A 25,381-nucleotide genomic window follows, 5' to 3' on the forward strand; every position below is an offset into this window, starting at 1 on the left:
TACTTAACAGGGTCATTCAGGTGGTGCTTTAAGACGTTTCTACGACCGGTGCCTTTATTAACGTCTTAACGAAATTAGGGCGTCCCGTGGCACAGTAGCCAATTCGTACGACTTAAAAATATGGACCGTCAACTCCCCCCTCCTTTTCACCCTTCTCCCGCGGTGACATTTTTTACATAAATATCCATTACATTTTTCTTAGTAGATTTTTCTATCAAATAAGGTCAACGACGGATAATTTTCTGTGTAATGTAAAAAGCTCTTTTTATAGATTAAGCGACAGAGATTTAGCTTAAACAACTGAAAAATTGAATATCCGTACAAAAAAAAACCCAAAGCTTCGAAGGACCACTGAACTGCTCAATAGATAGCGCTTGTCCACATCGCTATATCGTCGTCCTTTTCTGTGTTTGGCAATGTGTTTTGCCTATCTTCAACCGATCATATTTTTCAAACCCTTCTAACATTCTGACCAAAAAAATAAAAATAAATGGCCGTATGGTCAGATACACGGGTATCAACTCCATCGACCATTATTCAAGTATCACTTGCTTCAGTCCTGATGGTTGACTTTGGGAGTTTAGTATCTAAACAATCGTATTGCTGTTCTAGTCCTAGCGATGCATCCCAAGTGCCACAAATCCACTAAACGACCACTAAACGGGTTCTAAACGATTCAAGCTTTTTACCTAAACGGAATATAGAAAGCCTTCGTTTAACAGACGGTGAACGACTGATACATTCTAAAAATAGCAAAAGGGCTGGTGGCGCCATCTGTTGGTGGAATACCCAGCCAGTGAAGCTTTCCTCGCTTTCCTCGCAGGGGAGCTTTCTCCTTCCCTCTTTACTAGTGCATGGTTTCGCATTGAAGTTATGCATCGCTAAAACTAGAACGTCGAAACGATTGTTTAAATACTAAACTCCAATAGGAACTATGTAATTGTACAGAAGCAAGTGAGATTTGAGTAAGGCCCGGGTCTATGAAAATCTTGCGGGAACATTTGTTGCCAAAACGTATGGACGAACTGTGTTAAACTCATGTTGAGGGAACATTTTTTTGTTGCAGGAGAAACAAATCGATTTGTTTCATGTTTATTTGTTGCATGAACATTTTTGGACTTGTTTGCACACCAAAACGGATACAAAATAATTTCAACTTAATTTTAAAATGTATGAATGTATGTATGAATGAATTTGTGCACAGTTTTTGAAATAAATAGGAAAATCCATAAATGTTGCCATCGAACAAATGTTGCCGCAACATGTTCTTAGACCCAGGCCTAACGATCGATCCCATGTATCTGACTACACGACCAATCATATAGATTTTTGCTCGGAAAGTTAGAAGGCTTTATAGGTCATGATTCGATGAGGCTTGTCGAAACACATTGTAAGAAAAGAACAGCAATATAATGATGAGTTATAATACGCCATCTATTGAGAAAACCAGTGAAACTATGAAGCGTTCATTTTTTAGGGATACAGTAGAACGTCGATTATCTGGGGGCGGATTAACCGGCGAGCGGTTTAACCGTGTGCATAAATGTGACAGTTGTTCAAGCGCACAGCGAACATTTGCAGCAATAGCCAAGTAGGCAACCAGTTTTTTGTACAGCTCAGTAGTGTCTAGTGGTGTTTTTGAAATTCATTTTTGTTCATGAACAGTTGTCAATCCTACAGTTATTGATTAAAATAATATTCTACTAACGATTAATCGCTTGATTCCAAGTAAATTAATCATAAAACTATTAAATTTTATATTTTTTATATGAATTTGACATTTCTTGGACCATTATCCGTGCAAATCGTTTAACCGGCAACCGTCCGGTCCCGAGCTACCCGGGGGGAGCATTGAAGCTAACTTCAATGTGAAACCATACAACAGTACAGAGGGAAGGAGAAAGCTCTCAAAGCGAGGAATGCTCCCCACTGTGTGGCTATCGCACCAACAATAGATGGCGCTACCAGTTTTTGATGTTGCTATTTTTAGAATGCATCAATCGTATACCGTCTGCTAAACGAAAACTTTTTAGATTCCTTTATGCTTGAGAGCTTGAACCGAGTAGACCTCATTTAGGGGTCGTTTAGCTATCCGGGCTTCTCGGGACTTGACCTCGTCCGGATAGGTGAATAACACGGAAAATGAGTCAAATGATATATTTTATCACCAATTCCTGATTAGTTTTTGGAAAATTATATTATTTTTTTGATAAAAATAATCATGGTTTTATCAACTACATTTTTTTCAATGAGAATATTGAAAAATTTGCCTTGAATTATCGTGTCTTTTGTTATGACAATGTGCTCTTTTAACCGCTTTTTCAAATATCTTTCTCATAACGCAATGTCACCATTGTAATGAATTGGCATTTCTCAACAGCACGGATAAACGGACAGCCGGATAAAAGGAACCCGGATGAACAGCGCTCCACTGTATTTGAAAACAGTGCACATATTTGCTCATAAACATGTTTTAAAAGTTAGTCAATATATTTTTAAAAACGATTGGGTATTTTAAAACGATATTCCCGCAACATTTTCACGTAACCGGGCCTTATAATTTAGTTTAAATGCTAAAATCATTGCTCAACAACAACAACCATGAACCGAAATTTGTTCAATGTACAAAAACGTTACTGAACATTTTTGTAGGAAAAATGTCATCAATACGATTCCGCTGCTTGGGTTGTCTACACCAGCAGCTGTCAAGGAACGTCAAACTAATCGAGCTGTCATCCACCGCGCCAATGGCACAACCCGCCCGATTGGTCCACGGGTGATGTGTTTGGTGAAAACAATTACTGGCACGAGCCCGAGAGCGAGTCAGTGTCGTCGTTGTGTCGTCGCGCACGGTCCATTGCTCCGTGAAAGCAATAGAAAGAAGAGAACTTTTTACTTCCCCCGCACGGGTTTCACCCCGGCAGTTTGTCCTCTGTGTATTTCTCGCTGTGTGTGTATGTATATATGGATGTGTGGTGATTGAATTATGAAATCAGTGAAGTGCCTGCACCGCTGCGGACAGTGACATATCGTGTACGTTGGTGTGTTGCCCTTTTTTTGCCCCCCCATACACACACATACACGCCAGCGCAGCCAGCATTGTATTGCGCCGGCCGCTGCTGGTGCTGCTGCTGTGTCGGCGGTGTTTTTACCTTTTTCCAAAAGTAACGCGGTGTAGCGAGAAGGATCGGAAAATCTTTTCACTAATCATAACACTTGTTGGATTACGCACACACACACAGCTACACGTACAGCTTATACAGCATCCGGAACGGAGCTGCTGCTCACAACCGTGTCCCTCTGCGTGCCATTGTTAGCGATCCGTCACGATAAGCCGCTTGAAGACTGCTTCCCCCCTTCCTGTCCCTCATTTTCGTTCAGTTCAAAGCCCTTTCGGTGGCGTGATTATTATTGTTATTTGACGAGTCCCCGTACCCCAGGGCAGGAAAAGCAAACGTTTGCCTGTGCGTTTGTGTGTGTGTGTGTGTGTGTGTGTGTGTGTGGAGAGTGTGCGCCCGCGCGTCTGCCCGTGTTTGTGTGTGTATGTGTGCTTTCCTACGGGGTCGTGGCAAAAGTGAGGATATAATAAGATAACCTCCGCAGTTCCTTTTTTGTGTTGCAAGAAACTGTGTTATGTGTGTGTGTGAGTGTGTATGTATGTGCGGCAAGTGCTAGCGTGCGCTTGAGTGTGTGTGTGTGTGTGCGCTCGCGATAGGATTTTCCACTCAGTACACACGAAAAAAGGATACAGTGTGTGTACAGGACACGCACACACACAGACACACAAGCACACCGATTTTGACAAGCAATTTTGGATGCACATGACGATTTTCTCTTCCCCTGCACGGATTTTCCCCACTAAAGTAGGCGCTGGACTCGAACCCCCACCTGGCTGACGCAGCAATTTTTTGTGCGTGTTTTGAAAGTGTGTGCCGCAACTCCCCCACCCCCCCTCCTCAACAAACGGTAACAAGCTCACTTCCGCTCGTCCACCAGCGGGTTGACGCAGGGTGTCGTTGCGAGCAACGGCCATCATTTCGCCATTAGCAGCAGCAGCAGCACCGGCAGCAGCAGCAGCAACCGCCACACTCGTCTGCGCAAAATGGCGCGCCCGGTGGTGGCGGCGGCGGCAGCAGTGGTGGTGTGGCGAAGGTTAACGGTACTGCTGACCGTCCTCTGCCTGTACGGGCTGGTCGTGCCGACCGAGCAGCAGTCGTCGGTGCGGCACGGTTTCCCCCCGTCCGTGCTGCACGTGGAACCGGACGTCGAGGCGAGCCGCCGGCTGCCCCGCACCGTCACCCTGTCCGTGGCCGATCTGGACGGTGAAGACGGCGGTGTCAATCCGGAGGTGGCCGCCCTGCTCGGCCGTTCCCCTTTCCTGCGGGACGAGCTGGCGCGGCGGGCAAAGCGCGATGCGCCACCACCGACCAAGGATGCGGCGGCACTAAACAAAACCATCCCGGCGGCGGCGGAGGCGGCCGCAGGGGCTGCAGCACCGCCACCAGCAGCGGCCGGCAGCAACTCGTCCACGCCGACGAAGAACACGGTTGCGTCGGAATTTTCCCCGTCGCCGATAATCAAGGCAAAGGTAAGTGGCCGTTCCACGCTTCTTTATCACGCTCATTCTGCTGCTTTGCTCTCTTTCCCTCTCTCTTTTTATGGTTTATTGCAAGAGTGAAGGCAACGGGCCTAGTGAGAAAAGGGAGGAGGTTTCTAGGTACAGATACCGTTCAAGAATCGAAGGAATTAATCGGACAACAAGACAAGCAACTAACTACCTTCGAATGTCACTTCTTTTTTCTGTTGCAACACCGTGTGCACGGGGACGTAGCAAGCGCTGCGCCTGCACGGAAAGGAGAAGCATCAGCAAATGTGAAAATCAAATGCGAAAATCCGCGCCTGCTTTGTGTGTGTGTGTGTGTGTGTGTGTGTGTGTGTGTGTGTGTATGTGTACTGTATTGTTGCACTCATTCGTACGCGGTGGGGTGGGGTGACACCGATCCGTATCGACTTATTGGCGTGCCTTTGTGTGTGGGTCGCGCTAGAAAACAAAACACACACTGCGAGGTGTTGTTGTGAAATTCGGTCTTGATATGATGAACCTTCTCTGCTGCGTTAGAATTGCGCGCTTCCCTCGTGCGATAATCGGCTAATGGTTGCGGGCAGATAAAGACTATCGCTGACTGACCCTCTGGTGGATGTGATAAAAAAAAGAAACAAATGTCCTGCACGCGTGTTTTACTTATTGTAAAGCGAAATTTTCTCTAAAGAGTTGTTTTTAAAGCGGATTATAAAACGCTTTTTTCAAGTGCATGTCGTAAAAAGGTAGCTTTACGTGTAATACTGCGTCGTAAAAAAAGAAGAAAAGAGACAACCAAGAGAACCAACCTCCTCTATCAGCTGTTTGTGTGTGCTGTGTGCGGTGGAAACAAAATCGATCGGAGTGTACCAAAGGCACATTCGCAACTGATTCGCGCGCGCCGACACAAAGAGAACGGCCGATGTAATAAATGCGATGTCAGCATTTTTTGACAACTCCCAACCCACCGCCCTTCTACCGTGGGTGATGATGCTTCGCTTGGGAATAGAGAAAATTGTAAACAAGCGCGTACATTTGCGTAGATATACATTGCGTTGGTCAAAGAAACGGCGTAACACAACAGTAGGCCTTGCTTTAGCCGAGGAGGAGAAGATGATGATGGTGGTGGTGGTCCGTGGGAACGAATGCGTTTGTGTTTGTTTTTCGGTACCTGCGCAGATGGGATATTATTGTGCTTTGTGATTAAATCGCACTCTAGAACAAAAGTGCAATCGGCGCACAACTGTACGAGGTGCACCTTTTTGCCGACCGCAAACAAACTTTCCAGTGGTTGGAGAATGCGTTATCTATGACTGTGGTTGTGTGTGTGTGTTGAAAAAACACAAACACACAAATAGAGATGAGCGATTGCATTGATAACGATGCACTTGTGTGCAAAATGGTCGCTTTTTCTTTATTTATTTGTGAAATAATTCCCTGTTTATCTCGCGATCCGGGCAAGGTTTTGTTTGAAACGCTACACGTAACAATAATGCCAATTGTGGTGGTTGTCTTTGCTGATAAGGATAAGAGACAATCAACGTGTAGTAGGGACGGGACAAATACAAATCAATATTACGCATTAGTTGCTCAGAATGTTACGCCAAACATTACGTAGCATTTTCCTACGTTCAGGTCGCCTTATCATAAAACTGCGTTTAAATCAGATTAATTTTTGTAAAAAAAAACTACGAATCATCCAAAGGGAAGGCTCCATCATGCGGCAATACAAGGGATTGTTATCAGTCGGTGGATCACTCCTGCTGCTGACCTGAGAGCTTTTAGTGAAATTACTGAACAACCGAGTTAAACGATCGGTTTGAAGGATGCACTATCAGATGTTTGTAGTAACATTCAAGCTGATGGAATTACATTCGGGCAACAGTTTGAAGGATATTGTTTGAAGTATACGATATGAAAGAGAATCCTTGACCACAGTGATTCCGGGTTAGATTTGTTCCATGACAAATAGATCCTTGAAGTCTTCTTGCTTGAGACGATTAGAACCTTGAGTAGTGGCGTGGAAAGTAACTCTGAAGTAGTAGGATATGATATCTCGCACTCAAGAGCTATAGTAGGACATGATTCGGGAAGATTTTACGCCCCGAAGATTGTTAGGTGTTAAGATATTCGTGATCCAGGGAAGTTGAAAGATGTTGGACCTACAGCGCAACACAATTCAATGAAATTATATGCAATATAACGACAGAGACTTCCTCCAGGGACCACTCCAATTCCAGCTTTGAAGAGGAAATTGATAGGAACATCTTCATTCGCTTTCCAGAACTTCGTTTAGGATTTCACATTACGGAAGTTCCGATCATCCCTATTGAAACAGACTGACAATGGTTTAATTACCAGTTATTTCATGATGGTACCACTAGTAGAACCCCTATTACCAAATACCAATTATTATTTGGTCCACTTTTCATGTCCTAAAAGAACACGATTAATCACCCATCTTCACATCCTTTAACAAATGCATTCATTTTGTGTAACGTAATCAAAACCAAACGTTCTACTGTCACTAACCTTCTACCCCGTGATTATTCCGATTCCAGTAAGTTGCCGCTCTTTTCGCTCAAACCACCGCCCCGTGACTGTGTGCCATCAGTTTGCGGAGTGTATCCAATTTCAGTGCGGTGTATCAATTCCGTTGATAAATACACTCCGATCGAACGAACGCTAGTTGAGTCGTTGCCGTTCGTTCACGTCAGTTGTTGTGTGGTAAGCGAAGACGAGCATAATGAAGTGTAGTCGTTTGCGCTTTTTTAACCTGTGGAGAGTACGGCGTGGACACCCATTGCAAACACGGTACGGAGGGGGTTGTAATCTGATCGCGTGGACAGGTTGAGTGGCCCTTCAGTGACCCTACGCTGCACCCATTAGCATATTGCCAGCTCTTTTTTAACCTGAATGTAAAGCAGTAGTTTGACCGGGTTTTTGTCCGTTTCGTTCTGCTCGAAATGTGTGTCAAATTTACCCAACACGTTTTATGGCGGATTTGGAAGACGCAAAGGAAAGGACAATTCGTTTGTCTGGTATGTCCATTTTTTTATTGCCATCATCCCGCATTACGTTGATTGTAATCAACGATCTCTCCTATTCGTACTCCAATATTATTGTGGTATTAATTGTGTCCCAGTGGGAAGAGACGTCCTTAGCCCACATCTAAGCAGAGCCCGCAGCATTGAGCGTGATTTGTTTCAATTCTAAATCCAGCGTGTACCAGCCTTGGCAATGACGCGTACGAAAGATCTTCCTGCTTGAGTCACCATAGCAACACCAAACCAGTGCATGAAAGGGCAGTGATTTGTTCCCCGGTGCTGTGCTGTACACACATGCTTTGATGTGGTGTGATGTTTATTTTGCTGGCCGTGTGTGCTACTGTGTTTATGCTTGCTTGGTGAAGCGGCGTCAGCGCACTCGTCGGGGACTCGATTTTTGGACCGACCACAGTGAGGCGGCAGATGATGCGCGAGATGACTCGTCCATCCTCGGCGACCCATTCCCCGGAAGCGTCCAATAAAGAAGAGGCGTCCTTATCAATCAGAGAGCATTATTCTTCTCAATTGAAACTTCGTCTGTCCCTACACTCTCTCTCCCAGACAGGAAAGGGCTGCGCTGCATGTGGAAGTTCGGGGTCTCTGCATAGCTCCAGTACAGTAGTACAGAACACACAGCAGATAAGCAGCGTACTCTGATTCATCTTCTGCAATTCCAAGCACTATCGCATTGAAGGAAGTTGTATATTCTTCTTGCTCCCACCATTTGTTTAGCTAAAAAGAAAGGAGCGATCTTTCATGTTTTGCAATCATAAACAGTGCCCTAGGATCAATACATGACAAAATTCTTTTCATTTTTTATGATGTGCTCTTTGTTCAAGAGTTACTGCTTTCTCGTAATGGTCTTGGGTTTGAAATTTCGCTTTAAAATTCTCGAACAACATTCCTCTCTCGTACTTTTCTGAGAAATATGTGTCTTTGTTGAGACTTTTTTTTAAACATAATAATCACAACTGTGCCTGCGTTGGCAAATATGGCATGGTCTCTTTCCTTCCCATGCTTCGTTCGTTCTCCGGTGGCCCTTTTTTGCGCAATTTGTGTTTGCTGACTAATGAAATCCTCGCCCACAGCCCTTTTTTCTGACTGGAATATACTATCAAGACAAGACCACTAGTCCAGGTCCAGAGTAAGTTAAGATAGCGTGTATGTGTGTGTTGTGCAGGCTCAGCAGAAACCACCACCAGCACAAATGAGTCAATCGTATTACAATAACATTGAGCCGCTGTAGAAAATTGTTTGGGTTAGCAGAAATGCAAACCTGCTGGAATACTGTTAACTTTGTATCGTTATAAAGCACGATCACACTGATGACGGAACTGCTGATAGAGACTTGAGGGAGAAGGTGTACGGAATGTAAACTTTAAATTCTCAATGGACTGTTTCAACTGTTAGGCTCGTTTACAAGTGACTCAGTTAGGTATTTTTTTTTAATTATTGATTGGAGTCATTCGGTTAACGTATAGAATGTTAAATCTGAGTCAACAGTTCGAGCTGTCGATAAACATTTACAATTGAAAATTGCAGATCCTTGAATATTTTGTAAACGTTGGTTACTTTGAAGTGAACTTTGTTTATGAATATGGCGCGAGTTTGATGATTGCAGCATTTTCCGTTACTTATTCCGGAGGGGTTTTAGAGATGTCTACGGAACTTTAAGAATGAGATTTATGTGTCGGCATGTTTTTACTGATTCAGTTTTCTAATTCTTATCATCATTGATATCATCGTTTGATTATGTTCTTTTTGCGTTCCAACTACATTTGTATTATTGCTGATGCCTAAAAGATGATGTTTTCTAACAAGAAGGTAATAATATTTTGTTTCAATTCTTGAAATACTTTGATGGTTAGATTTATTACAGTGTCATCTTAGTGTCACCTTCTTTTTTTTTTTTTTGGCTCAACAACCGATGTCGGTCAAGGCCTGCCTGTACCCACTTGTGGGCTTGGCTTTCAGTGACTAATTGATTCTCCCCCATAGCAGGATAGTCAGTCCTAAGTATGGCGGCGCGGTCTATTTGGGGATTGAACCCATGACGGGCATGTTGTTAAGTCGTACTAGTTGACGACTGTACTACGAGACCGGCTAACCACCTTCTTGATATAGAGTAATAATGCCTGTTTGGGGTATTCTTCGGCGTTTGCTTGATACACTAATCACACGTTATGTCTATACTAGTGGTGGGTAAGTCGGATGGTCTGAGTCGCTCGGATTCGTTCGGAGTCGTTCGGAGTCGGAGTCATCTGGAGTCGTTCGAAGTCGTTTGGAGTCGTCGGAGTCGTCCCGAGTTGTCGGAGTCGTCCGGAGTCGACCGGATTCGACCAAAGACCTACATACGAAGTGCACGCGCAAGGTAAAACACCAAAAGAAACACAAGGAAATGCCACCGGACGATTGCTATTAACTCCGACCGACTTCGATACCGGTCGTCTCCGGGCGATTCCAGACGACTCCGAATGATTCCCAACGACTCCGGACGAGTCTGAACAACTCCGGGCGACTCCGGACGACTCCGGACGACTCCGGACGACTCCGGACGACTCCGGACGACTCCCGACGACTCCGCACGACTCCGGACGACTCCGCACGACACCTAACGAAACCGAACGACTCTCATTCCGGGTGGAACTAGTGGTTCGGATGTTACTAGAGTAGGATCGGACTCGTGGGTGCGCTCCAAAGAGCACATCACTAGTCTATACTTAAGGTTACAGGAGGTTTCAGGCGTTCTCATAGTTGTGGGATACTTTCATGACTCACACTCTACTCTTTATGTGATGGGAATTGCACTAAATAGCACCCTTTTTGGACAAATCCAATCCCATCCAATCGAGTGCAATTCCCTTCTTATAAAGTTCACTTCCGATAAGTTCAAGGAAACATCCTACAACTATGAGAAACCCCTGAAAACCCTAATAAGTAGTAAGTAAGTAAGCTGATTTTTATATTGATGCAATGTTATAAGCCGTTGTATCTTGTGATACTAACAATATAAATTTTCTTAGAAAATAAAAGCTATTTGCGAAGTATTGAAACTGTTCAAATTGCGTAGATTTGGAGATCCATAAATCTTCCTTTGAACATCCAGGCAACATCAGGAAATCTCATAATATAGAAATTTTTATTTATTTATTCAATTTAAAAGGCTTCATTACGGCTCATAAATCTTAATGGAAGGTAACAAAACGATCCAGATTGCTCAAGTGATTGGTTTGTTTCTGATCTTCTGATCTTTCTGTCTGAATATCTGCCCTGTCAAGTGTCTAATTTCCTGGTTAATGTTGTCATTCGTCTTAAGACCCTAAAATAGGTCTTAATTTTATCACTTTGCTTCTCTTTTTAAATATCTCTTTTTTTCTAATAAATCTGATGTAATCTGACACATATTGCTCTTCAATTTCACCATCAAGCGACGCTCGACAAACAAGGACAATAATTAATCGACCAAAACAACCTAAAAAACAGCAAGGTCATTTCTATTTTCATGTCATCGGCCCGTGGCCGCGAAATCGTGTTTTTACCACCTTCACTTCTTCCTTTTCATCATCGATCGGGGTTGTTTGTCGCACCTTTTCACTATCTCGAACGATAGATGCGTATGCATGAACCGTGCGTATATGAAGGTGATTGCGCTTTGGAAATTTACGTTTAATCTATTTCATCATCATGAGCTTTAATGTTTTTGGAAATTACATTTTAGTTCGCATTGTAGAGTTAACTGAGTTGTGTATCAGCAATGAAGAAAGATAACAACGATCTAATGAAAAAGAGAGGGAGAAAAAGAGGAAGAATGCAATAAAGTGTTAGCGATAATGTTATTTGCATACTGTCTCGCCGAGAGCAGCTGCCCCCTCAATGTCTTGGAATCTTTCTTTGTGCCGTGCTAGGGAGATAAAACGTACGAAATGGATGGTCCATCCTATTTGCACCTTTGAACAATAACAGAATGTAGTTCAATTGCGTCTCTTCTTCAAGTACATCTGTCACATCATGTCTTCCTCTCTGCGCCTGTGTGTCTTCTCTTTGTCGTTGAACCGTAACCGAAAGAGGAGAAAAACGACACATTTGCACAGCAACACCAGCACCAAAATTGCTGCTTATTTTTCACAAAAAAACGGAAAAAACACACACACACAACCCAATAGAACCATTTGAGTAAAGTACTATGTGTTGCGCGTACGTGTTATGCATCGGTGACGCCAATTGCAGCAGCACCCGTGCGCCCGAGGGAACAAAGAAAATCTACCATTTTTGGCGTTGTACGCGAACACGACTCCGCCGACCCAAACAAACGCAAACGGGATTTTGTTTTTGTTTTTGAAAGGTTGAGGAAGCTTTTTTGTGTAATAAATGTTAGAATTTATGGACCGCCATTGTGTGTGAGTCAATGGTTGTCTATTTCTATTAATTACTCTCCATTGCTGGAATTCCTCGATGTGTGTGCAGCGCAATTATCGCGTTTTAGTGCGACGACACAGCCACAGTCATCACAGGTTTTGATGATTTTGTCAATGCGGCATGGAGGAAAATTGCTATTAAACAATTTACATGATTCATATGCGCCCCCCGTGCCGAGAGATAATCTCGATAATGCTGGAAGGGGGGAAATGTTGGAAGCTGCTGTTGCGAGCCGGGAATAGTATGCCATGACACGCACACACACGGTGAGAGAGAGAAGGGGGGAAAGAGCTAATTGTTGCATTCTAATTGCTCTAGCTCTCGGATGAGTTATTCCCAGTACAAACGACGTACGATGATAAGAAGTGTTGCCGGATGTGTGTGTGTGAGTGTATGTGTCCGGGACAAGACGGGGTAACGCCTTCGCACTAAATAGGCAGGATGCATTTACGACGGAGTGTGGGGGTGGTGTCTATTATACACACATCTAAACGCCACTTGGGTCATGATTTTCAATCGTGTGCGGCAAACGGAAGAGATGAGATGATGGGGCACAGCGTGCAAGATTTTGTCCTCTTGCCATTAGTCATCGGCGGGTGGGTGGGCGGTTGGCTGTGTGACCATCGTCACTCAACGTTAAATGGGATGCAGACTTGATTGTGATGCATCAGTGATTTAGTTTTTATTGTTCTAGGCGTGTTAAATCTAGACTATTTAGATTATTTATGTCTTTCTGCTTTGTTAGTGCTCTTCTACAGGGTTAAGGGAGGATAAATGATTGTCCATCGAAACGATTTACTCTGTATATAGTATACATTATCAAGAATGGAACCTTGGGGCATTAGTGACACGTTAATCAATTGACGAAAATCATTAAATTTAACCCAGATCTGTTTTACGCTGTCTGCTGCTTGCACAAACTGTAGGGGAAGCTGGGTCGAAATGGTCACCTGTATTGTTGGCAAATTAACACGTTAATAATGATTTCTAATGATTGAAAAAACACCAACTACAAAGTTTAAAGCATTAACGTTTCATAACCTAAGATTCCAAAATACTTAAATAAATTAGCAAATAAAATGGTAGCTCAAAACTATGTAAGTTTCACCGTCACGAAAATAAGCTTTCGTAAGAATTTAACATATAAATAAAGCAAAAAGAATATGTATCCATGCACATGATATTTATCACTGATTTACGTGAAAAAAGTAACAATTTAAATTTATTAGAAAGTGTTTAATGTTAAATTTTGTAAAATGTTTCACTTGGGGCAAAAGGGTCATTCCAGCTTGGGGCAAAAGGGTCGGTATGTTTTGACAAGAGCAACATGATTAGGCTGTGGAGTAAGCTAAGGTCGCTACAATATATTCACTTTACATAAATAAAACTGTGCATACATACAGCACTATACCGACAAGAAAAATTACTGACCTCACGTGAATTATTGAAATATTCCATCATTTTATTAAATTATTTAACTAAACACTTTAATACTAAACTTAAAGCTCTACTCGCACAATTATACCTAGATGCAAGAGCTTAAACCAAAGCCTAAGGTCCAATGTCGTGGCCCATTTTGCCCCTTTGTTTTGATGTGTTTTGACATTTGGTGTAAGACCATTTTGCCCTATAGCGAGACCATTTCACCCCGCACAAGTTTTTTTCCACAGCTTTTTATGTTGATTTTTAAATTTCATTTCATTCATTTATATTTGTTTTTAATGAGTCTATTTCTGATTATTTTTCATGAGTATGATGTTGAAGCATTGATTGCCGTCAAAATATCAGTGTAAAATAGTTTACCCAATCAGATACAGAGAAAAATCCTTAACAGTACCATTTTGCTCCACTTTCCTACTGAAACAGCAAAATATGAAACAAAGTTATTTTTCATTTTTTAGAACCTTCATCCTTTTTTATGTTCTTTTGAGTACGTTTTAAAGGATCGATATGGTCATTTTGCCCCGTATTCCCATAGTTCATTATGTGCTGCTCTGTTTCGTTATGTGCTGTGTATTTCGTTATTTTCCATTAAACACAGATGTTAAACACTCTAAGCAACAACTTAAATCAACATCAATCTAAAATAGTTGTTTCACCTTAAACCCCTCTCATGTAATGATCAAATGATAAATGCTCTTTTTTTTTCGCAATTTTCCACTTTCAGACGACAAACCTGAACGATTCCCACGGTCAGCTGATTGTGCACTGGCTGGGCGAGGGTACGGACGTTATGATCTGTCTCGCCCGCGAACCACCGGACACGGACATGAAGTCCCCGCCGCCATCACCCTCGCGTATCTTCATGTCCGAAGACTATGGCGATACATTCCTGGACAAAACGGCCGACTTTATGCTCAACATTAGCGGCGTTATGACCAACTCTACTGTGGAGCAATTTTTTACGCACCAAAAATATAACACGGTATGTAAGAGCAGGCCAGGAGGAACGTTGTGAATGATGTGAATTAATTAAAACGCTTTCTTTTGCTTTAGATTGTCTTCATAGACCCGCGAAATCAAGCGATATTCACATCGGAAGACTACGGCAAAACGATAACGATGCGAAAGCTTGACTTTACCCCATCGGACGTATCATTTTACGACTCGGATCGGCGAACTTTCCTCGTGCTGGACAAGCGCGATCCCCAGAGGAAGGTTAGCACTAGCGGAGCAATGCGTCCTTTTTAATGTAGGAATGATCGTAATACTTCTCGTTTCCACTGTCCTTGCAGCTTTATTACACAACTGACTTTGGCGCATCGTTTACGCTGCTGCAAAGCTACGTCAAGTCCTTCCTGTGGTCATCGGGAGACGGTGTCCCCATCCATCTATACGTGGAACGCAAAGAACCAACAAGTAATTACCCTTGCTAATACCTCCCAACATGGTCACAGTTTGTAACAGATTACCCTTTCCCTTCCTCGCACCTTTTACAGACACCTCGTCAGTGATTTTCTTCAACGCAGCCGACCTCTACACGGGCAACCGGCAGTTTAACGTGCTCGTCGAAAAGGTGGAAGATTTTCATATCAACAAAGACTTTATGTTCGCTTCGCAACGCCTTCCCAACAGCACCCAGCTGCTGATCTCCTACAAGCGGGGCAAGTTCGTGAAGGCCGACTTTCAAACCGAGCTCGACATCCGCGGCTACCACGTGGCGGATGTGGAGGGTCGCCGCATTATGATTTCGGTCGTGCACACGGAGCGCATTTCGCATCTGTACGTGTCCGAGTCGAACGAGGACATGACTGATATAAAGTTTGTGCTGAGCCTGGAGAACATTTTCACCTACGTGCCCGAGCTGAACTGGCGCACGAGCTGGTTGGTGTAAGTAATCGTTAGTTTAAACTTAAATTGGAATAATGAATACTAAGGTCATTTTTCTTGATGCAGAAAATCGTCCGAAACAGCCTTCACCGACCTTTACCGGGTGGAAGGGCTGCGCGGTATCTACATCGCATCGAAAATGAACCGCATTCCGGTATCGGAAACGATCACACCGGACTATCTGATGTCGGTGATCACGTTCGATCACGGCAATACGTGGCGCCCGATCAAGGCACCGGAAACGGACGACGAGGGAGCGCTGCTGAACTGTGGCAAGGATTGTAGCCTTCATTTGTCGCAGAAATTCTGTTCTCTTTATCCAGTAGCACGGTATGATGCGTCCTTTTTAACATTAAATCCTCTATTGAGACATTATTAAAGCTCTTTCTTCGCTTTTTTACAGCTCTGTGACCATCATGAGCTCAAAAACCGCCCCGGGCGTCATTATGGCGGCCGGTGTCGTCGGAAAATCCCTCAAAGGCCATCCCGGCGTTTACATTTCTCGTGACGCGGGCCTAACGTGGAAGCAAATCCTGAAGAACTACTACTTCTTCAACATGGGCGACCACGGTGGCATTCTGGTGGCGGTCAAGTACTTCAAGCTGAAGGGCGAAACGAACGAAATCCTCTACTCGACGGACGAGGGCGAACGGTGGCACTCGACACCGTTCATCGGCAACCAGCTGAAGGTGTACGGGTTGATGCGGGAGGCCGAAGCGAACGGTACGATCTTTACGCTGTTTGGATCGGAGCAGGAAGAGCATCGGTGGCTCATCATTAAGATCGATCTGAAGAACGCGTTCACAGCGAACTGCACGGAGGATGATTACAAGTTCTGGACGCCGGGAAGCTACTCGGGCGATTACTTTATGCCGTGCGTGCTCGGCCGGCAGGATACGTACCAGCGGCGCAAACCACACGCCAACTGCCACAATGGCATCGGGTACGAGCGGCCGATCCGGCAGGAGGTGTGCGAGTGCAACAGCTGGGACTTTGAGTGTGACTATGGCTTTGTGCGGAGCGGCCAGAAGCGATCGTTCTGCGTGCGAAACAAAACGTTGACCAGCTTTGACCCGTACGCGGTGCCGGCCTCGTGTAAGCCGGGTGCGTTTTACAAGCGAACGCGTGGCTACCGGAAAATCGAAGGAGACGTGTGTGTGGATGGTTTTTCGTCCCAGTTTCTCCCCCAATCGATCCCCTGCCCGATGGAGCAGTCGAACGAGTTTTTGATCATCGCGCAGCGGGAAAAGATTGCGCGGATCGATCTGCGCAACAACAACACGCGCACGGAGTTTGCCATTCCCGGGCTGAAGAATGTGATCGCGATCGAGTTCGATCAGAAGCGCAACTGCGTGTTCTGGGCTGATATACTGACGGACGTGATCGGCCGGCAGTGTTTGAACGGTAACTCGACGCCGGAAACGCTGGTAGACAATGGACTGTCCTCCGTCGAGGGCATGTCGTACGATTGGATCTCGGAGGTGCTGTACTTCGTGGACGGTATGCGGCTCATGATTGAAGCGCTGCGAGTGCCACCCCCTGGGACGATCCCACCGCCTGGGTCGCTACGAACGCCCAACGTGCGCCACACGATCATCGACAGCAAGTATCTGAACAAACCGCGCGGCATCGTGGTGCACCCGATGGAGGGCTACCTGTTCTGGACGGACTGGAACTCGATCCGGCCGTCGATTTCGCGCTCGAATATGGACGGGTCGGATGTGCGGGAGCTGTTTACGAAGCCGCAGGTCGCGTGGCCGAACGGCGTCACGATCGACTACATGGCGGAGCGGTTGTACTGGGTGGACGCGAGCAAGGATTACATTGCGAGCAGCGATCTGGATGGTAAAAACTTCCACAAGGTGATGCAGCAGGACCCGTTCGTGCAGCATCCGTTCGCGGTGGCGGTGCTGAAGGACGTAATGTACTGGGACGATTGGAAGCAGAATTCGGTATTTTCCGCGGACAAGGATCACGGCATTATGGCGAAGCTGGTGGCGGAGAATATGACCAATCTGATGGACATGAAGGTGTACGGGCACACGATCCAGGTCGGAACGAACGCGTGCTCGAACAATGAGCGCTGCTCGCACATCTGTGTCGGAGGGCCGAAGCGTACGTACAGCTGTCTCTGTCCGGACGGCATGGAGCTGGTGAAGGAACGGTGCACGTGTCCGGCGGGCACCACGGCGCAGGCGAATGGGTGCGCCCGGACGGGCAAAACCTGTGGGCCGAAGTTTTTCAACTGCAACAACACGCGCTGCGTGCCGCAGATGTACAAGTGCGACGGGGAGGACGATTGCGGCGATCGGAGCGATGAGGAGGGATGCCCGGCGGCGAAGCCGGCCTGTCCGCCGCACATGTTCACCTGCAAGCTGGACCAGCAGTGCATTCCGAAGCACTATCTGTGCGATTTCGATCGCGACTGTAAGGATGGAAGCGATGAGGAGAACTGCAAGACCCCGAATTGTAAGACGAACGAGTTTACGTGCGACAATGGGCGGTGCATTAAGCTGGGGTGGATGTGCGACGGAGAGGACGACTGTCGCGACGGGTCGGACGAGAAGGACTGTCAGAAGAAGAACGCCACGCTGGTTGAGTGTAAGGCGGACGAGTTCCGGTGTAATGTAACGAACGCCTGTCTGCCGAACCAGTGGCGCTGCGACACGGAGAAGGACTGTCCGGATGGGTCGGATGAGGCGAACTGTAACAACAACACGTGCGAATCGTGGATGTTTACGTGCGTGAGCGATGGCAAGTGCATCTACAAAACGTGGCAGTGTGATGGGGCGGCCGATTGTAAGGATGGTAGCGATGAGAAGGACTGTCCGATGCTTACGGGCGGGGGCGGCAGTATAGACGCGGGCAAGACGGAAGCGCCGACGAAGAAACCGGGCATCAACATCAAGCCCGGCCAGGAGTGTCACGATTGGATGTTCAAGTGTAACAACGATCGATGCGTGCCGTACTGGTGGAAGTGTGACGGTGTGAACGACTGTGAGGATCACTCGGACGAGCAGGGCTGTGGCGAGCAGGGACCGGCGGGTGGAAAGCCGATCGGAGGAAATGGAACGACAATGGCACCGACCGGATCGTCGAGCAGTTCGACGCCGCCACGGCGCAAGGATCGTACCTGTGGGCTGCATGAGTTCCGGTGCGATTCGGGTTCGTGCATACCGAAGCGGTTCGTGTGCGACAGTTACAGTGATTGTCCGCGCGGCGAGGACGAGGAGAACTGCCCGAGTCATAAGCTGTGCAGCAACAACAACTTCCGGTGCCGCACGGATGGTATGTGCCTGCCGATGGATCGGTTCTGCAACGGGATCTCGGACTGTGTGGATGGCAGCGATGAGGAGTGCAATTTTAAGCCTTCAACGTAAGTGTTCCTGCTGGTGCTGGTGACTATTTTGAGAGGTAAATCTAATTTTGAGGCTATTTCACATTTGTTTCTCTTAGATCGGTGACGACGAACCGCAACTGCAGCACCAATCCGGGCGTGTTTGCCTGTGACAACACGTGCTTCGCGCTGATGCTGCAGTGCGACGGCAAGCCGGACTGTTACGATGGATCGGATGAGGAAAATTGCTCCGGCAATCGGAAAGGACGACACTATCAGGTAGGTGCTAGGAAGTAAAATATAAATCAATCCACATCTCATTTCACACTCTTTCTTTCTGTCCACAGGTCACACAGATCAGTGTCGATCAGCGTTCGCTCAATTCGACCAGCTTCCTGATCTTCTGGTGGCTTCCGGCGACCGTTAGCCTTGAATATTTGCCCTCCATCTTCTACAACAATGAGTGGAAAAACGTATCCAACTGGATCACGGAGACGGAGTATCGTTTTACCAACCTGAAACCGTACACGACCTACACCGTGACGACGTACGTGCGGGCGAAGGGCCAAACGAAGATTACCCCACCTTACATTTACTACGAAATTGCGACAACCGAAGGAAGTAAGTTTAATTGGTTGCTTGAGAGAAATTTCATCATTCATGATTTTGAAACGTTTCATTCATATTGGAAAATAATAATTCCACCTTAAAAACGATCGTTATTCGAAGCTTTCTCTTAATGATTTGTGAATCATATTACACGTAAGATTAACAAAGAATCACAATTCTTAAATGATTCATGAATGTCGAAAAAGAGCGATTCTGTTTTAAGATTCGTTTCGCAATTCAGAGTCATTAATCATTTTAATGATTCATATGAGTCATTCATTCAGACGACTATTTACGGATACATTCGGATACATTGGACAATTATTTGCTCCAAAATTCAAGATGTTTAAATGATTCACAAATATCGTTAAAGAACTCTCTCGTGCAAGATTAATTTCGTAGTTCGAATAACTCGCTTTTATTGATTCATATTAATGAATCATTTATAAAGTCCCATGAAGCACAGCACTTATCAGACACAGGTTCATAACTAATTCAGAATTGTTTCAATAATTCTCATTCTCAAAGAAATTCATGAATCATTTCTAGATTTTAAAAACCCTTTACAGGGTTTTCCAAGACACTTTCAAATGTAACTATTGTTATTGACCGCATGCCAGATGTTAATCCACATCAATCTAATATTTTATTTCCATCATAATATTTTTTTAATTTCTTCAGCATGATTTTCAACACTTCTCAAGCTGGATTGAGTTTGACAGTTCTTTGCTGTGTGTTGAAAATCATGTTTTTAAACTGAAATTTCATTTTGAAGCAAATACACCGTTTGTCAGCTGTTGAAAAACATGTAGAATGCGGTGAATAACTATGTGCACATTCGAAAGTGACTTGAAAAACTCTGTATAATTTAAGTTTTTTAATTTTTTTTCTTTATTACACGGTTTTCCAAGTCACTTTCAAATGTGCACATCATTATTCACCACCTTCAAGATGTTTTTCAACAGCTGTTATAGTGTATTTTCATAAAAAGTCAGTTCTTACTCATGATTTTTAACACATAACAAAGAACTGTCAAACTCAATCCAGCTTGAGATGTGTTGAAAATGATGTGGAAGAACTGAAACATTATTGTTTAACATTTGACAGCTGTTGAAAAACATCTAGCAATCAATGAAACATATTGTAGACATTGTAAATTTATTCGGAAATCCCTGTATGTCTACTTAACGTCTTCTTTACGCTGTAAATCGTTGTAACTTCAGAACGATTCATCACCATAAAAAAAGAGCGATTCTGCTTTACGATTCGTTTGGTAATTCGAAAGGCTCTTGTTTAATGATTCATATGAATGAACCGTCTTTAAAGAGTCACAAAACACGAAACTAATCTGTATCAATGTTTAATGTCCTTCCACTCTTCACTTTCCAGTCCCTTCACCACCGCTGAGCGTTTCGGTCATACAGCAGAACGGTTCCCGCGTGCTCGTCAGCTGGGAACCACCAAAGGAAGCGAACGGCAAGCTCGAAGGCTACACCATCAACTATCGCCCACAGTCCAAAAACGTAACGCCCGCCCAAAACGTCAAGGTAAGCGCATCGGAAACGAGCGTCATCATCGACAAAGACTTCAAACCGCACGAGGTGTACGAGTTTTGGGTGAAGGCCCGCAACGGCAAGCACGAATCGCTCTCCTCCGTCATGGTACCGCTCACGTTCGATGGCACATCGTTCGTGGAGAAGGTAACCCGCATCGAGGTGCTAAACAAAACGGCCAAATCGGTAACGCTGCGTTGGAAGCCGGTGACGAATGCGGACGGCTACATGGTAGTGCCGATCCTGCCCCAAACGTATCCGGTGCTGCCGACGATCAAGGTACAAAACGCCACGGTCATTACGCTGGACAACATGGTGCCGGGGACGCAGTACGTCATCAAGGTGGCCGCCTACGTGAAGAACTTCTTCGGCCAGCACGAAACGACGATCGTTTCGTTCGGCGGTGTGCCACTGCCCGCGCTGAACGTGGAGCTGAAGGAAAAGACGGACCAGTACGCGCTGCTGCAGTGGGACGAACCGAAGGGACTGGACACGAGCAAGCTGGTGTACGGGGTGTACTACGGCACCAGCATGGATGCGCTGTTTGAGGGTAAGCAAGCGTCATTGAGGGCATTTTGTATAGCAACAATCTTGTAATAACGATTTCCTCCTCTAATTTGCAGCCGCACGCATCAACACAACCGCTCGGAGCATTAAGCTGGCCGGCCTGATGCCGTGCCAATCGTACCTGGTCAGCGTCGGTATCGTCGGTCCGATCGGGCCCGGCCCGCTCGGTCGCAATCCGCTGAAGCTGGAGACGGCATACAATCGTACGCTTCCACCAAAGGAACTAACAGTTGATATTAACGAAACTAGTCAAGAAATGACCATCGAATGGCAGCATAGCTGTGCTTTGGATTTGACCGCATACCCAGCATACATTGTAAGTGTATATTGTGTGAGTAAAGAGGAATGTAGAGAAAATGGTACAAAACAATCTTCTCCCATCGTCTCTTCGCGCAGATTACGGTACGCGAGCTGACGCTGAACAAAACGTCCGTCGTGACGGTGCAACCGTCCAGCAACAAAACCATGGTGCACGTGTTCCGACAAATCCCGAAGGGTGCGGCGTACGAGATTTCCGTCTCGACCGACATCCCGAACGCGCAGGCCGTCCGGATGGTTGCGTACTCGGCTCCGCTGCCCGCACCCGATCAGCTGCAGGTGTGGCCGGAGCGTAACGGCACGTACGTCGTGTTTTGGAAGGCGGTGAAAGATTTCAAGGACGATGGGTAAGCGTTTTGTTGCGGCTCAAAGTTAGAAAGTAGCGATTAATTTGCTCTTTATGGTTTGGTTTAGCTTTACGTACGAAATTATTGTGCACGAGGGCCACGGCATTAACAGCTCCGTGCCGCCGTTCCTGACGATACCGGCCAAAGAGCCGCCGGCGTTCATTCAACCGGATCAGCTGAAATCGATCGCTGATCACGGCGTCTTTACGGTTGGCGTTCGACTAAAAACGGACCAGGTAAGAGAGTCGTTGGCTTACATTTATATGAATCCTGAAGCTGATTTGCAATCGTTCGTCATCTTCCCCTCCCCCACAAACTAGGGTCTGTACTCCGACATCGTAGAGACGGAATCGTTCACCAAGTACAGTGCGTGGATCATGATGGAACCGTCCACCGCCACCGTCAGCTCGGCGTGGAAGTGGATCGTGCCGACGGTCGTGGCGGTCGTGCTGGTCGCAGTGCTGGTGTACTTCGTGCAGCGGCATCGCCGGCTGCAAAGCTCGTTCAGCCGGTTCGCCAACTCGCACTACGACACGCGAACCGGTGCCACGCGCATCGGCTGCACGCTGGACGATGACGAGCACGAGCATCAGGAGGTACCGCGCAGCTTCTCCGACGACGAGCCGCTGGTGATTGCTTAAGCGAACGTAAACGACAGTGCAAGGTGAGTCTGGAGGCGTGTGTAAAGTTTGTCCCACGGGCGCACGGGGGCTTTGCTAATATATTTAATAGATTATGCGTGGTAACGATACGATCTCTCAGATAAAATCCTCCTTGCCTGCGTGTCCACACCAAGACAAAAGGCAGAGGGGGGAAAGTGTTGATGTTGAAACGGAACGCTCCGGGGGTTTATAAAAAGTAGCGCGCGCGTAAACTAGCGAGCACAGAACTGAACCACATTATGCTGATACACGTGTCCGTGCGTGGTGCGCACGTGTTTTGTTGCGCAGTAAATCCCCCATTTATCGTACATTTAATCGAGTCAGCCAGCTTCCGACGACGACGAAACGCGCGGCGTGTAACACGATATTATACTGGGCCGAACAGGGAGGCCAAATGATTGATATGAAAAAAAAAGAAAACAAACAACAAACCCTAACAAAGACGTACTAAAGAAAGTCAAACAAGAGACACAAGAAATAAATGAAAAAAAAAAAACTAAAATAAGCATTAAGAAAAAAATGCGTTAAACAAAGAAATAGAGACAGAGAAAAAGGAGAAACAGTGAGTGACGAGAGGAGTGCTAAAATGGAAGCAAACAAAACTGAAAGACTAAACTAATTTTTTGTGTATTTATGTGTTGTTCGTTTTATTGAAATAGATTTATTTAAAGTGTAGCCAAGTGGGAATAGAATTGGACAGTAGCAAAAAAACATAAAGCAAAAGAATGAATAATCGTGTCGTTCTGTAGAGTCCATTGCTGCGATACGGAAGGAAATGGAGAGAGTGCAGGAGAGAAAGAAGAGTGTAGTAAGCAAAGTTTTGTCGTGGAAAAACAGTCAATTGCTAATTTGTACCGTTTGTAAGCAAACTCTTTGCGTGTAAACTATTTGTACATTCTGTTTATGTTGTTTGTTCTTCTCTTCCTTCAATCCTTCCAACTAGAATGTCATATACAATTTGTTTGTTTTTTCTTCTTCTTTCTCTCGGGTACAGCATGTGTGTTGCGTGTTTGTCGCGCGTTATCACGGTTTTTTAATTGTAATAATATAAATACTATTAATAGGCATGTTTGAAGAAAAAAGAAGGGGAAGAAGGGGAAGAAGGGGGAAAACTGCATAACAATAAAACGGCAAACGGAACCACTTGTGGGCACACAGCACGTGTCTCTTGTGGGAGAGTAGAGGAGCACAGATTTGCTCATAGAAAGAAGATGTAAGAAGAGACGTTTGCAAGTGTACAGATTCTGTGAAATTGTGGCGTGTTTTGCGAGGAGAATATTTGTAAAAAAAAAACAAAGCAAAAAACTGTAAAATGCTACGATAAGTTACAATACACATCCTTTTAAACGGAGAAACAAGAGTGGAGAGGAAAGGTTAACGCCTCATCCTTCTTTCAATTTTCTCCCCGCCCTATAGCAATTGGGCATTGAATTAAGCTTGAGTTTGATTGAACCACGGGTATTACGTTTCGTATGAATTTATATGAGCAATGTTTGAAATGGGTTTTTGTAATTGGTAGTGATTTTAGCAGACGCGCGGCGCACAAAAACGATCGCATCGCGCATCATTATAACATCTCCAAAAAATAACTGTATTTTTACTATAAGATGAAAATGGAAGGTGGTGCTCCATATAAGATGAAACGGGAGGATAGAAATAGCTCAGACATAAAATACTATCAGAAAGTTTACTTAAACCCCATTTTTTCCCGCCACCAACCAGAGGCATACCCCAAAAATGCAGATAGAGATGTTGACCGAATGTAGGTCCCTTGTTTTGAGCTAACTCGTAGTGATGATCGTAACTGTAGAGGCATCCGCTTCCGACTGCAGATTTTGGGTAAAGGAGGACGATGAGAAGGTATTTGTACAGTAGGACGATTGCAAGCAGAGCAAGAGTGAAGTGTGTGGTCCAAAAGAAAGGTAAACGAACGATAGGTTAACTATATTGTGTAATTTTTGGGTAATTTTCTGTCTTTGGATGTGAGTCTGTGTGTGTGCGATCGCTTTCATGCGGAACGGGTAGTTTTAAAACCACGCCTGACTACTATCAATCTACTAAAGCCGTGCATTGATAAGCTCTATCAAACGGGTAGGCGAAGAGAGAGAAGTGAAACAGAAGTGGATTGTTTGGTAAATGTTCTTCCGTTTAACAAGAAAAATGAACAAGAAATCTTTGGTTTCTGGCTTCTCTATACTAGAATACACACACACACACAGGACAACACACCAAGAATTCCAAAATAAAAAAAAAAAATAAAAGAAGATCCTTCTTCTTTTGAAACACAAAACAGTAGTGAATATAAAATAGTCCGCCAGGGGTTTGCAGAAACTGAGTTGTGTGTAATTGATTATCTTTACCATTAAGTAGCGAAACAATAAAGACGACAATGAGTATGTGTGTGTGTATGTACGACGTGTGTACTCCCCCTTCCCAATATGTATGTGCGCCATTACCGTCCAGTTGCGGACGTCCTCAATACGACGGTGACTGTTCCCCAAATGGACGGGGTCAACACAGCTAGAGAGGGATTGGAGTCTCAACAGAAGACGACAAAAAATAATGTTTGAAGTTTTCTTTTTTTCTGCATCTTTGTTCTGATGACTTTTGGTCCTC

The 25,381-nt window shown here is 45.1% G+C and overlaps 1 protein-coding gene across 11 annotated transcripts; it reads left to right on the plus strand.

Moving 5' to 3' along the window:
* The first annotated feature begins 2,757 nt into the window (after positions 1–2,757).
* LOC5667922 (sortilin-related receptor) lies at positions 2,758–25,177 on the plus strand. 11 transcript variants are annotated; one of them, XM_061653036.1, is made up of 16 exons: positions 2,797–3,033; positions 3,604–3,651; positions 3,865–4,588; positions 14,210–14,467; positions 14,539–14,700; positions 14,778–14,901; positions 14,982–15,372; positions 15,439–15,702; positions 15,776–18,748; positions 18,829–18,988; positions 19,057–19,330; positions 20,708–21,421; positions 21,495–21,754; positions 21,835–22,103; positions 22,171–22,339; positions 22,424–25,177. In XM_061653036.1, exons 3-16 carry the CDS (start codon positions 4,103–4,105, stop codon positions 22,742–22,744), a joined length of 6,825 nt encoding a protein of 2,274 aa, XP_061509020.1. In that variant the 5' UTR covers positions 2,797–3,033; positions 3,604–3,651; positions 3,865–4,102; the 3' UTR covers positions 22,745–25,177. The 11 variants fall into 11 exon arrangements, with proteins under 11 accessions (XP_061509021.1, XP_001688250.2, XP_061509020.1 ...); XM_061653037.1 differs by lacking the exon at positions 3,604–3,651 and having other exon boundaries at positions 2,758–2,954; positions 3,868–4,588; XM_001688198.2 differs by lacking the exon at positions 3,604–3,651 and having other exon boundaries at positions 2,789–2,954.
* The last annotated feature ends 204 nt before the right edge of the window (positions 25,178–25,381 follow it).

The sequence above is a fragment of the Anopheles gambiae genome, chromosome 3, assembly GCF_943734735.2.
Source record: "Anopheles gambiae chromosome 3, idAnoGambNW_F1_1, whole genome shotgun sequence".
NCBI classification, from domain to species: domain Eukaryota; kingdom Metazoa; phylum Arthropoda; class Insecta; order Diptera; family Culicidae; genus Anopheles; species Anopheles gambiae.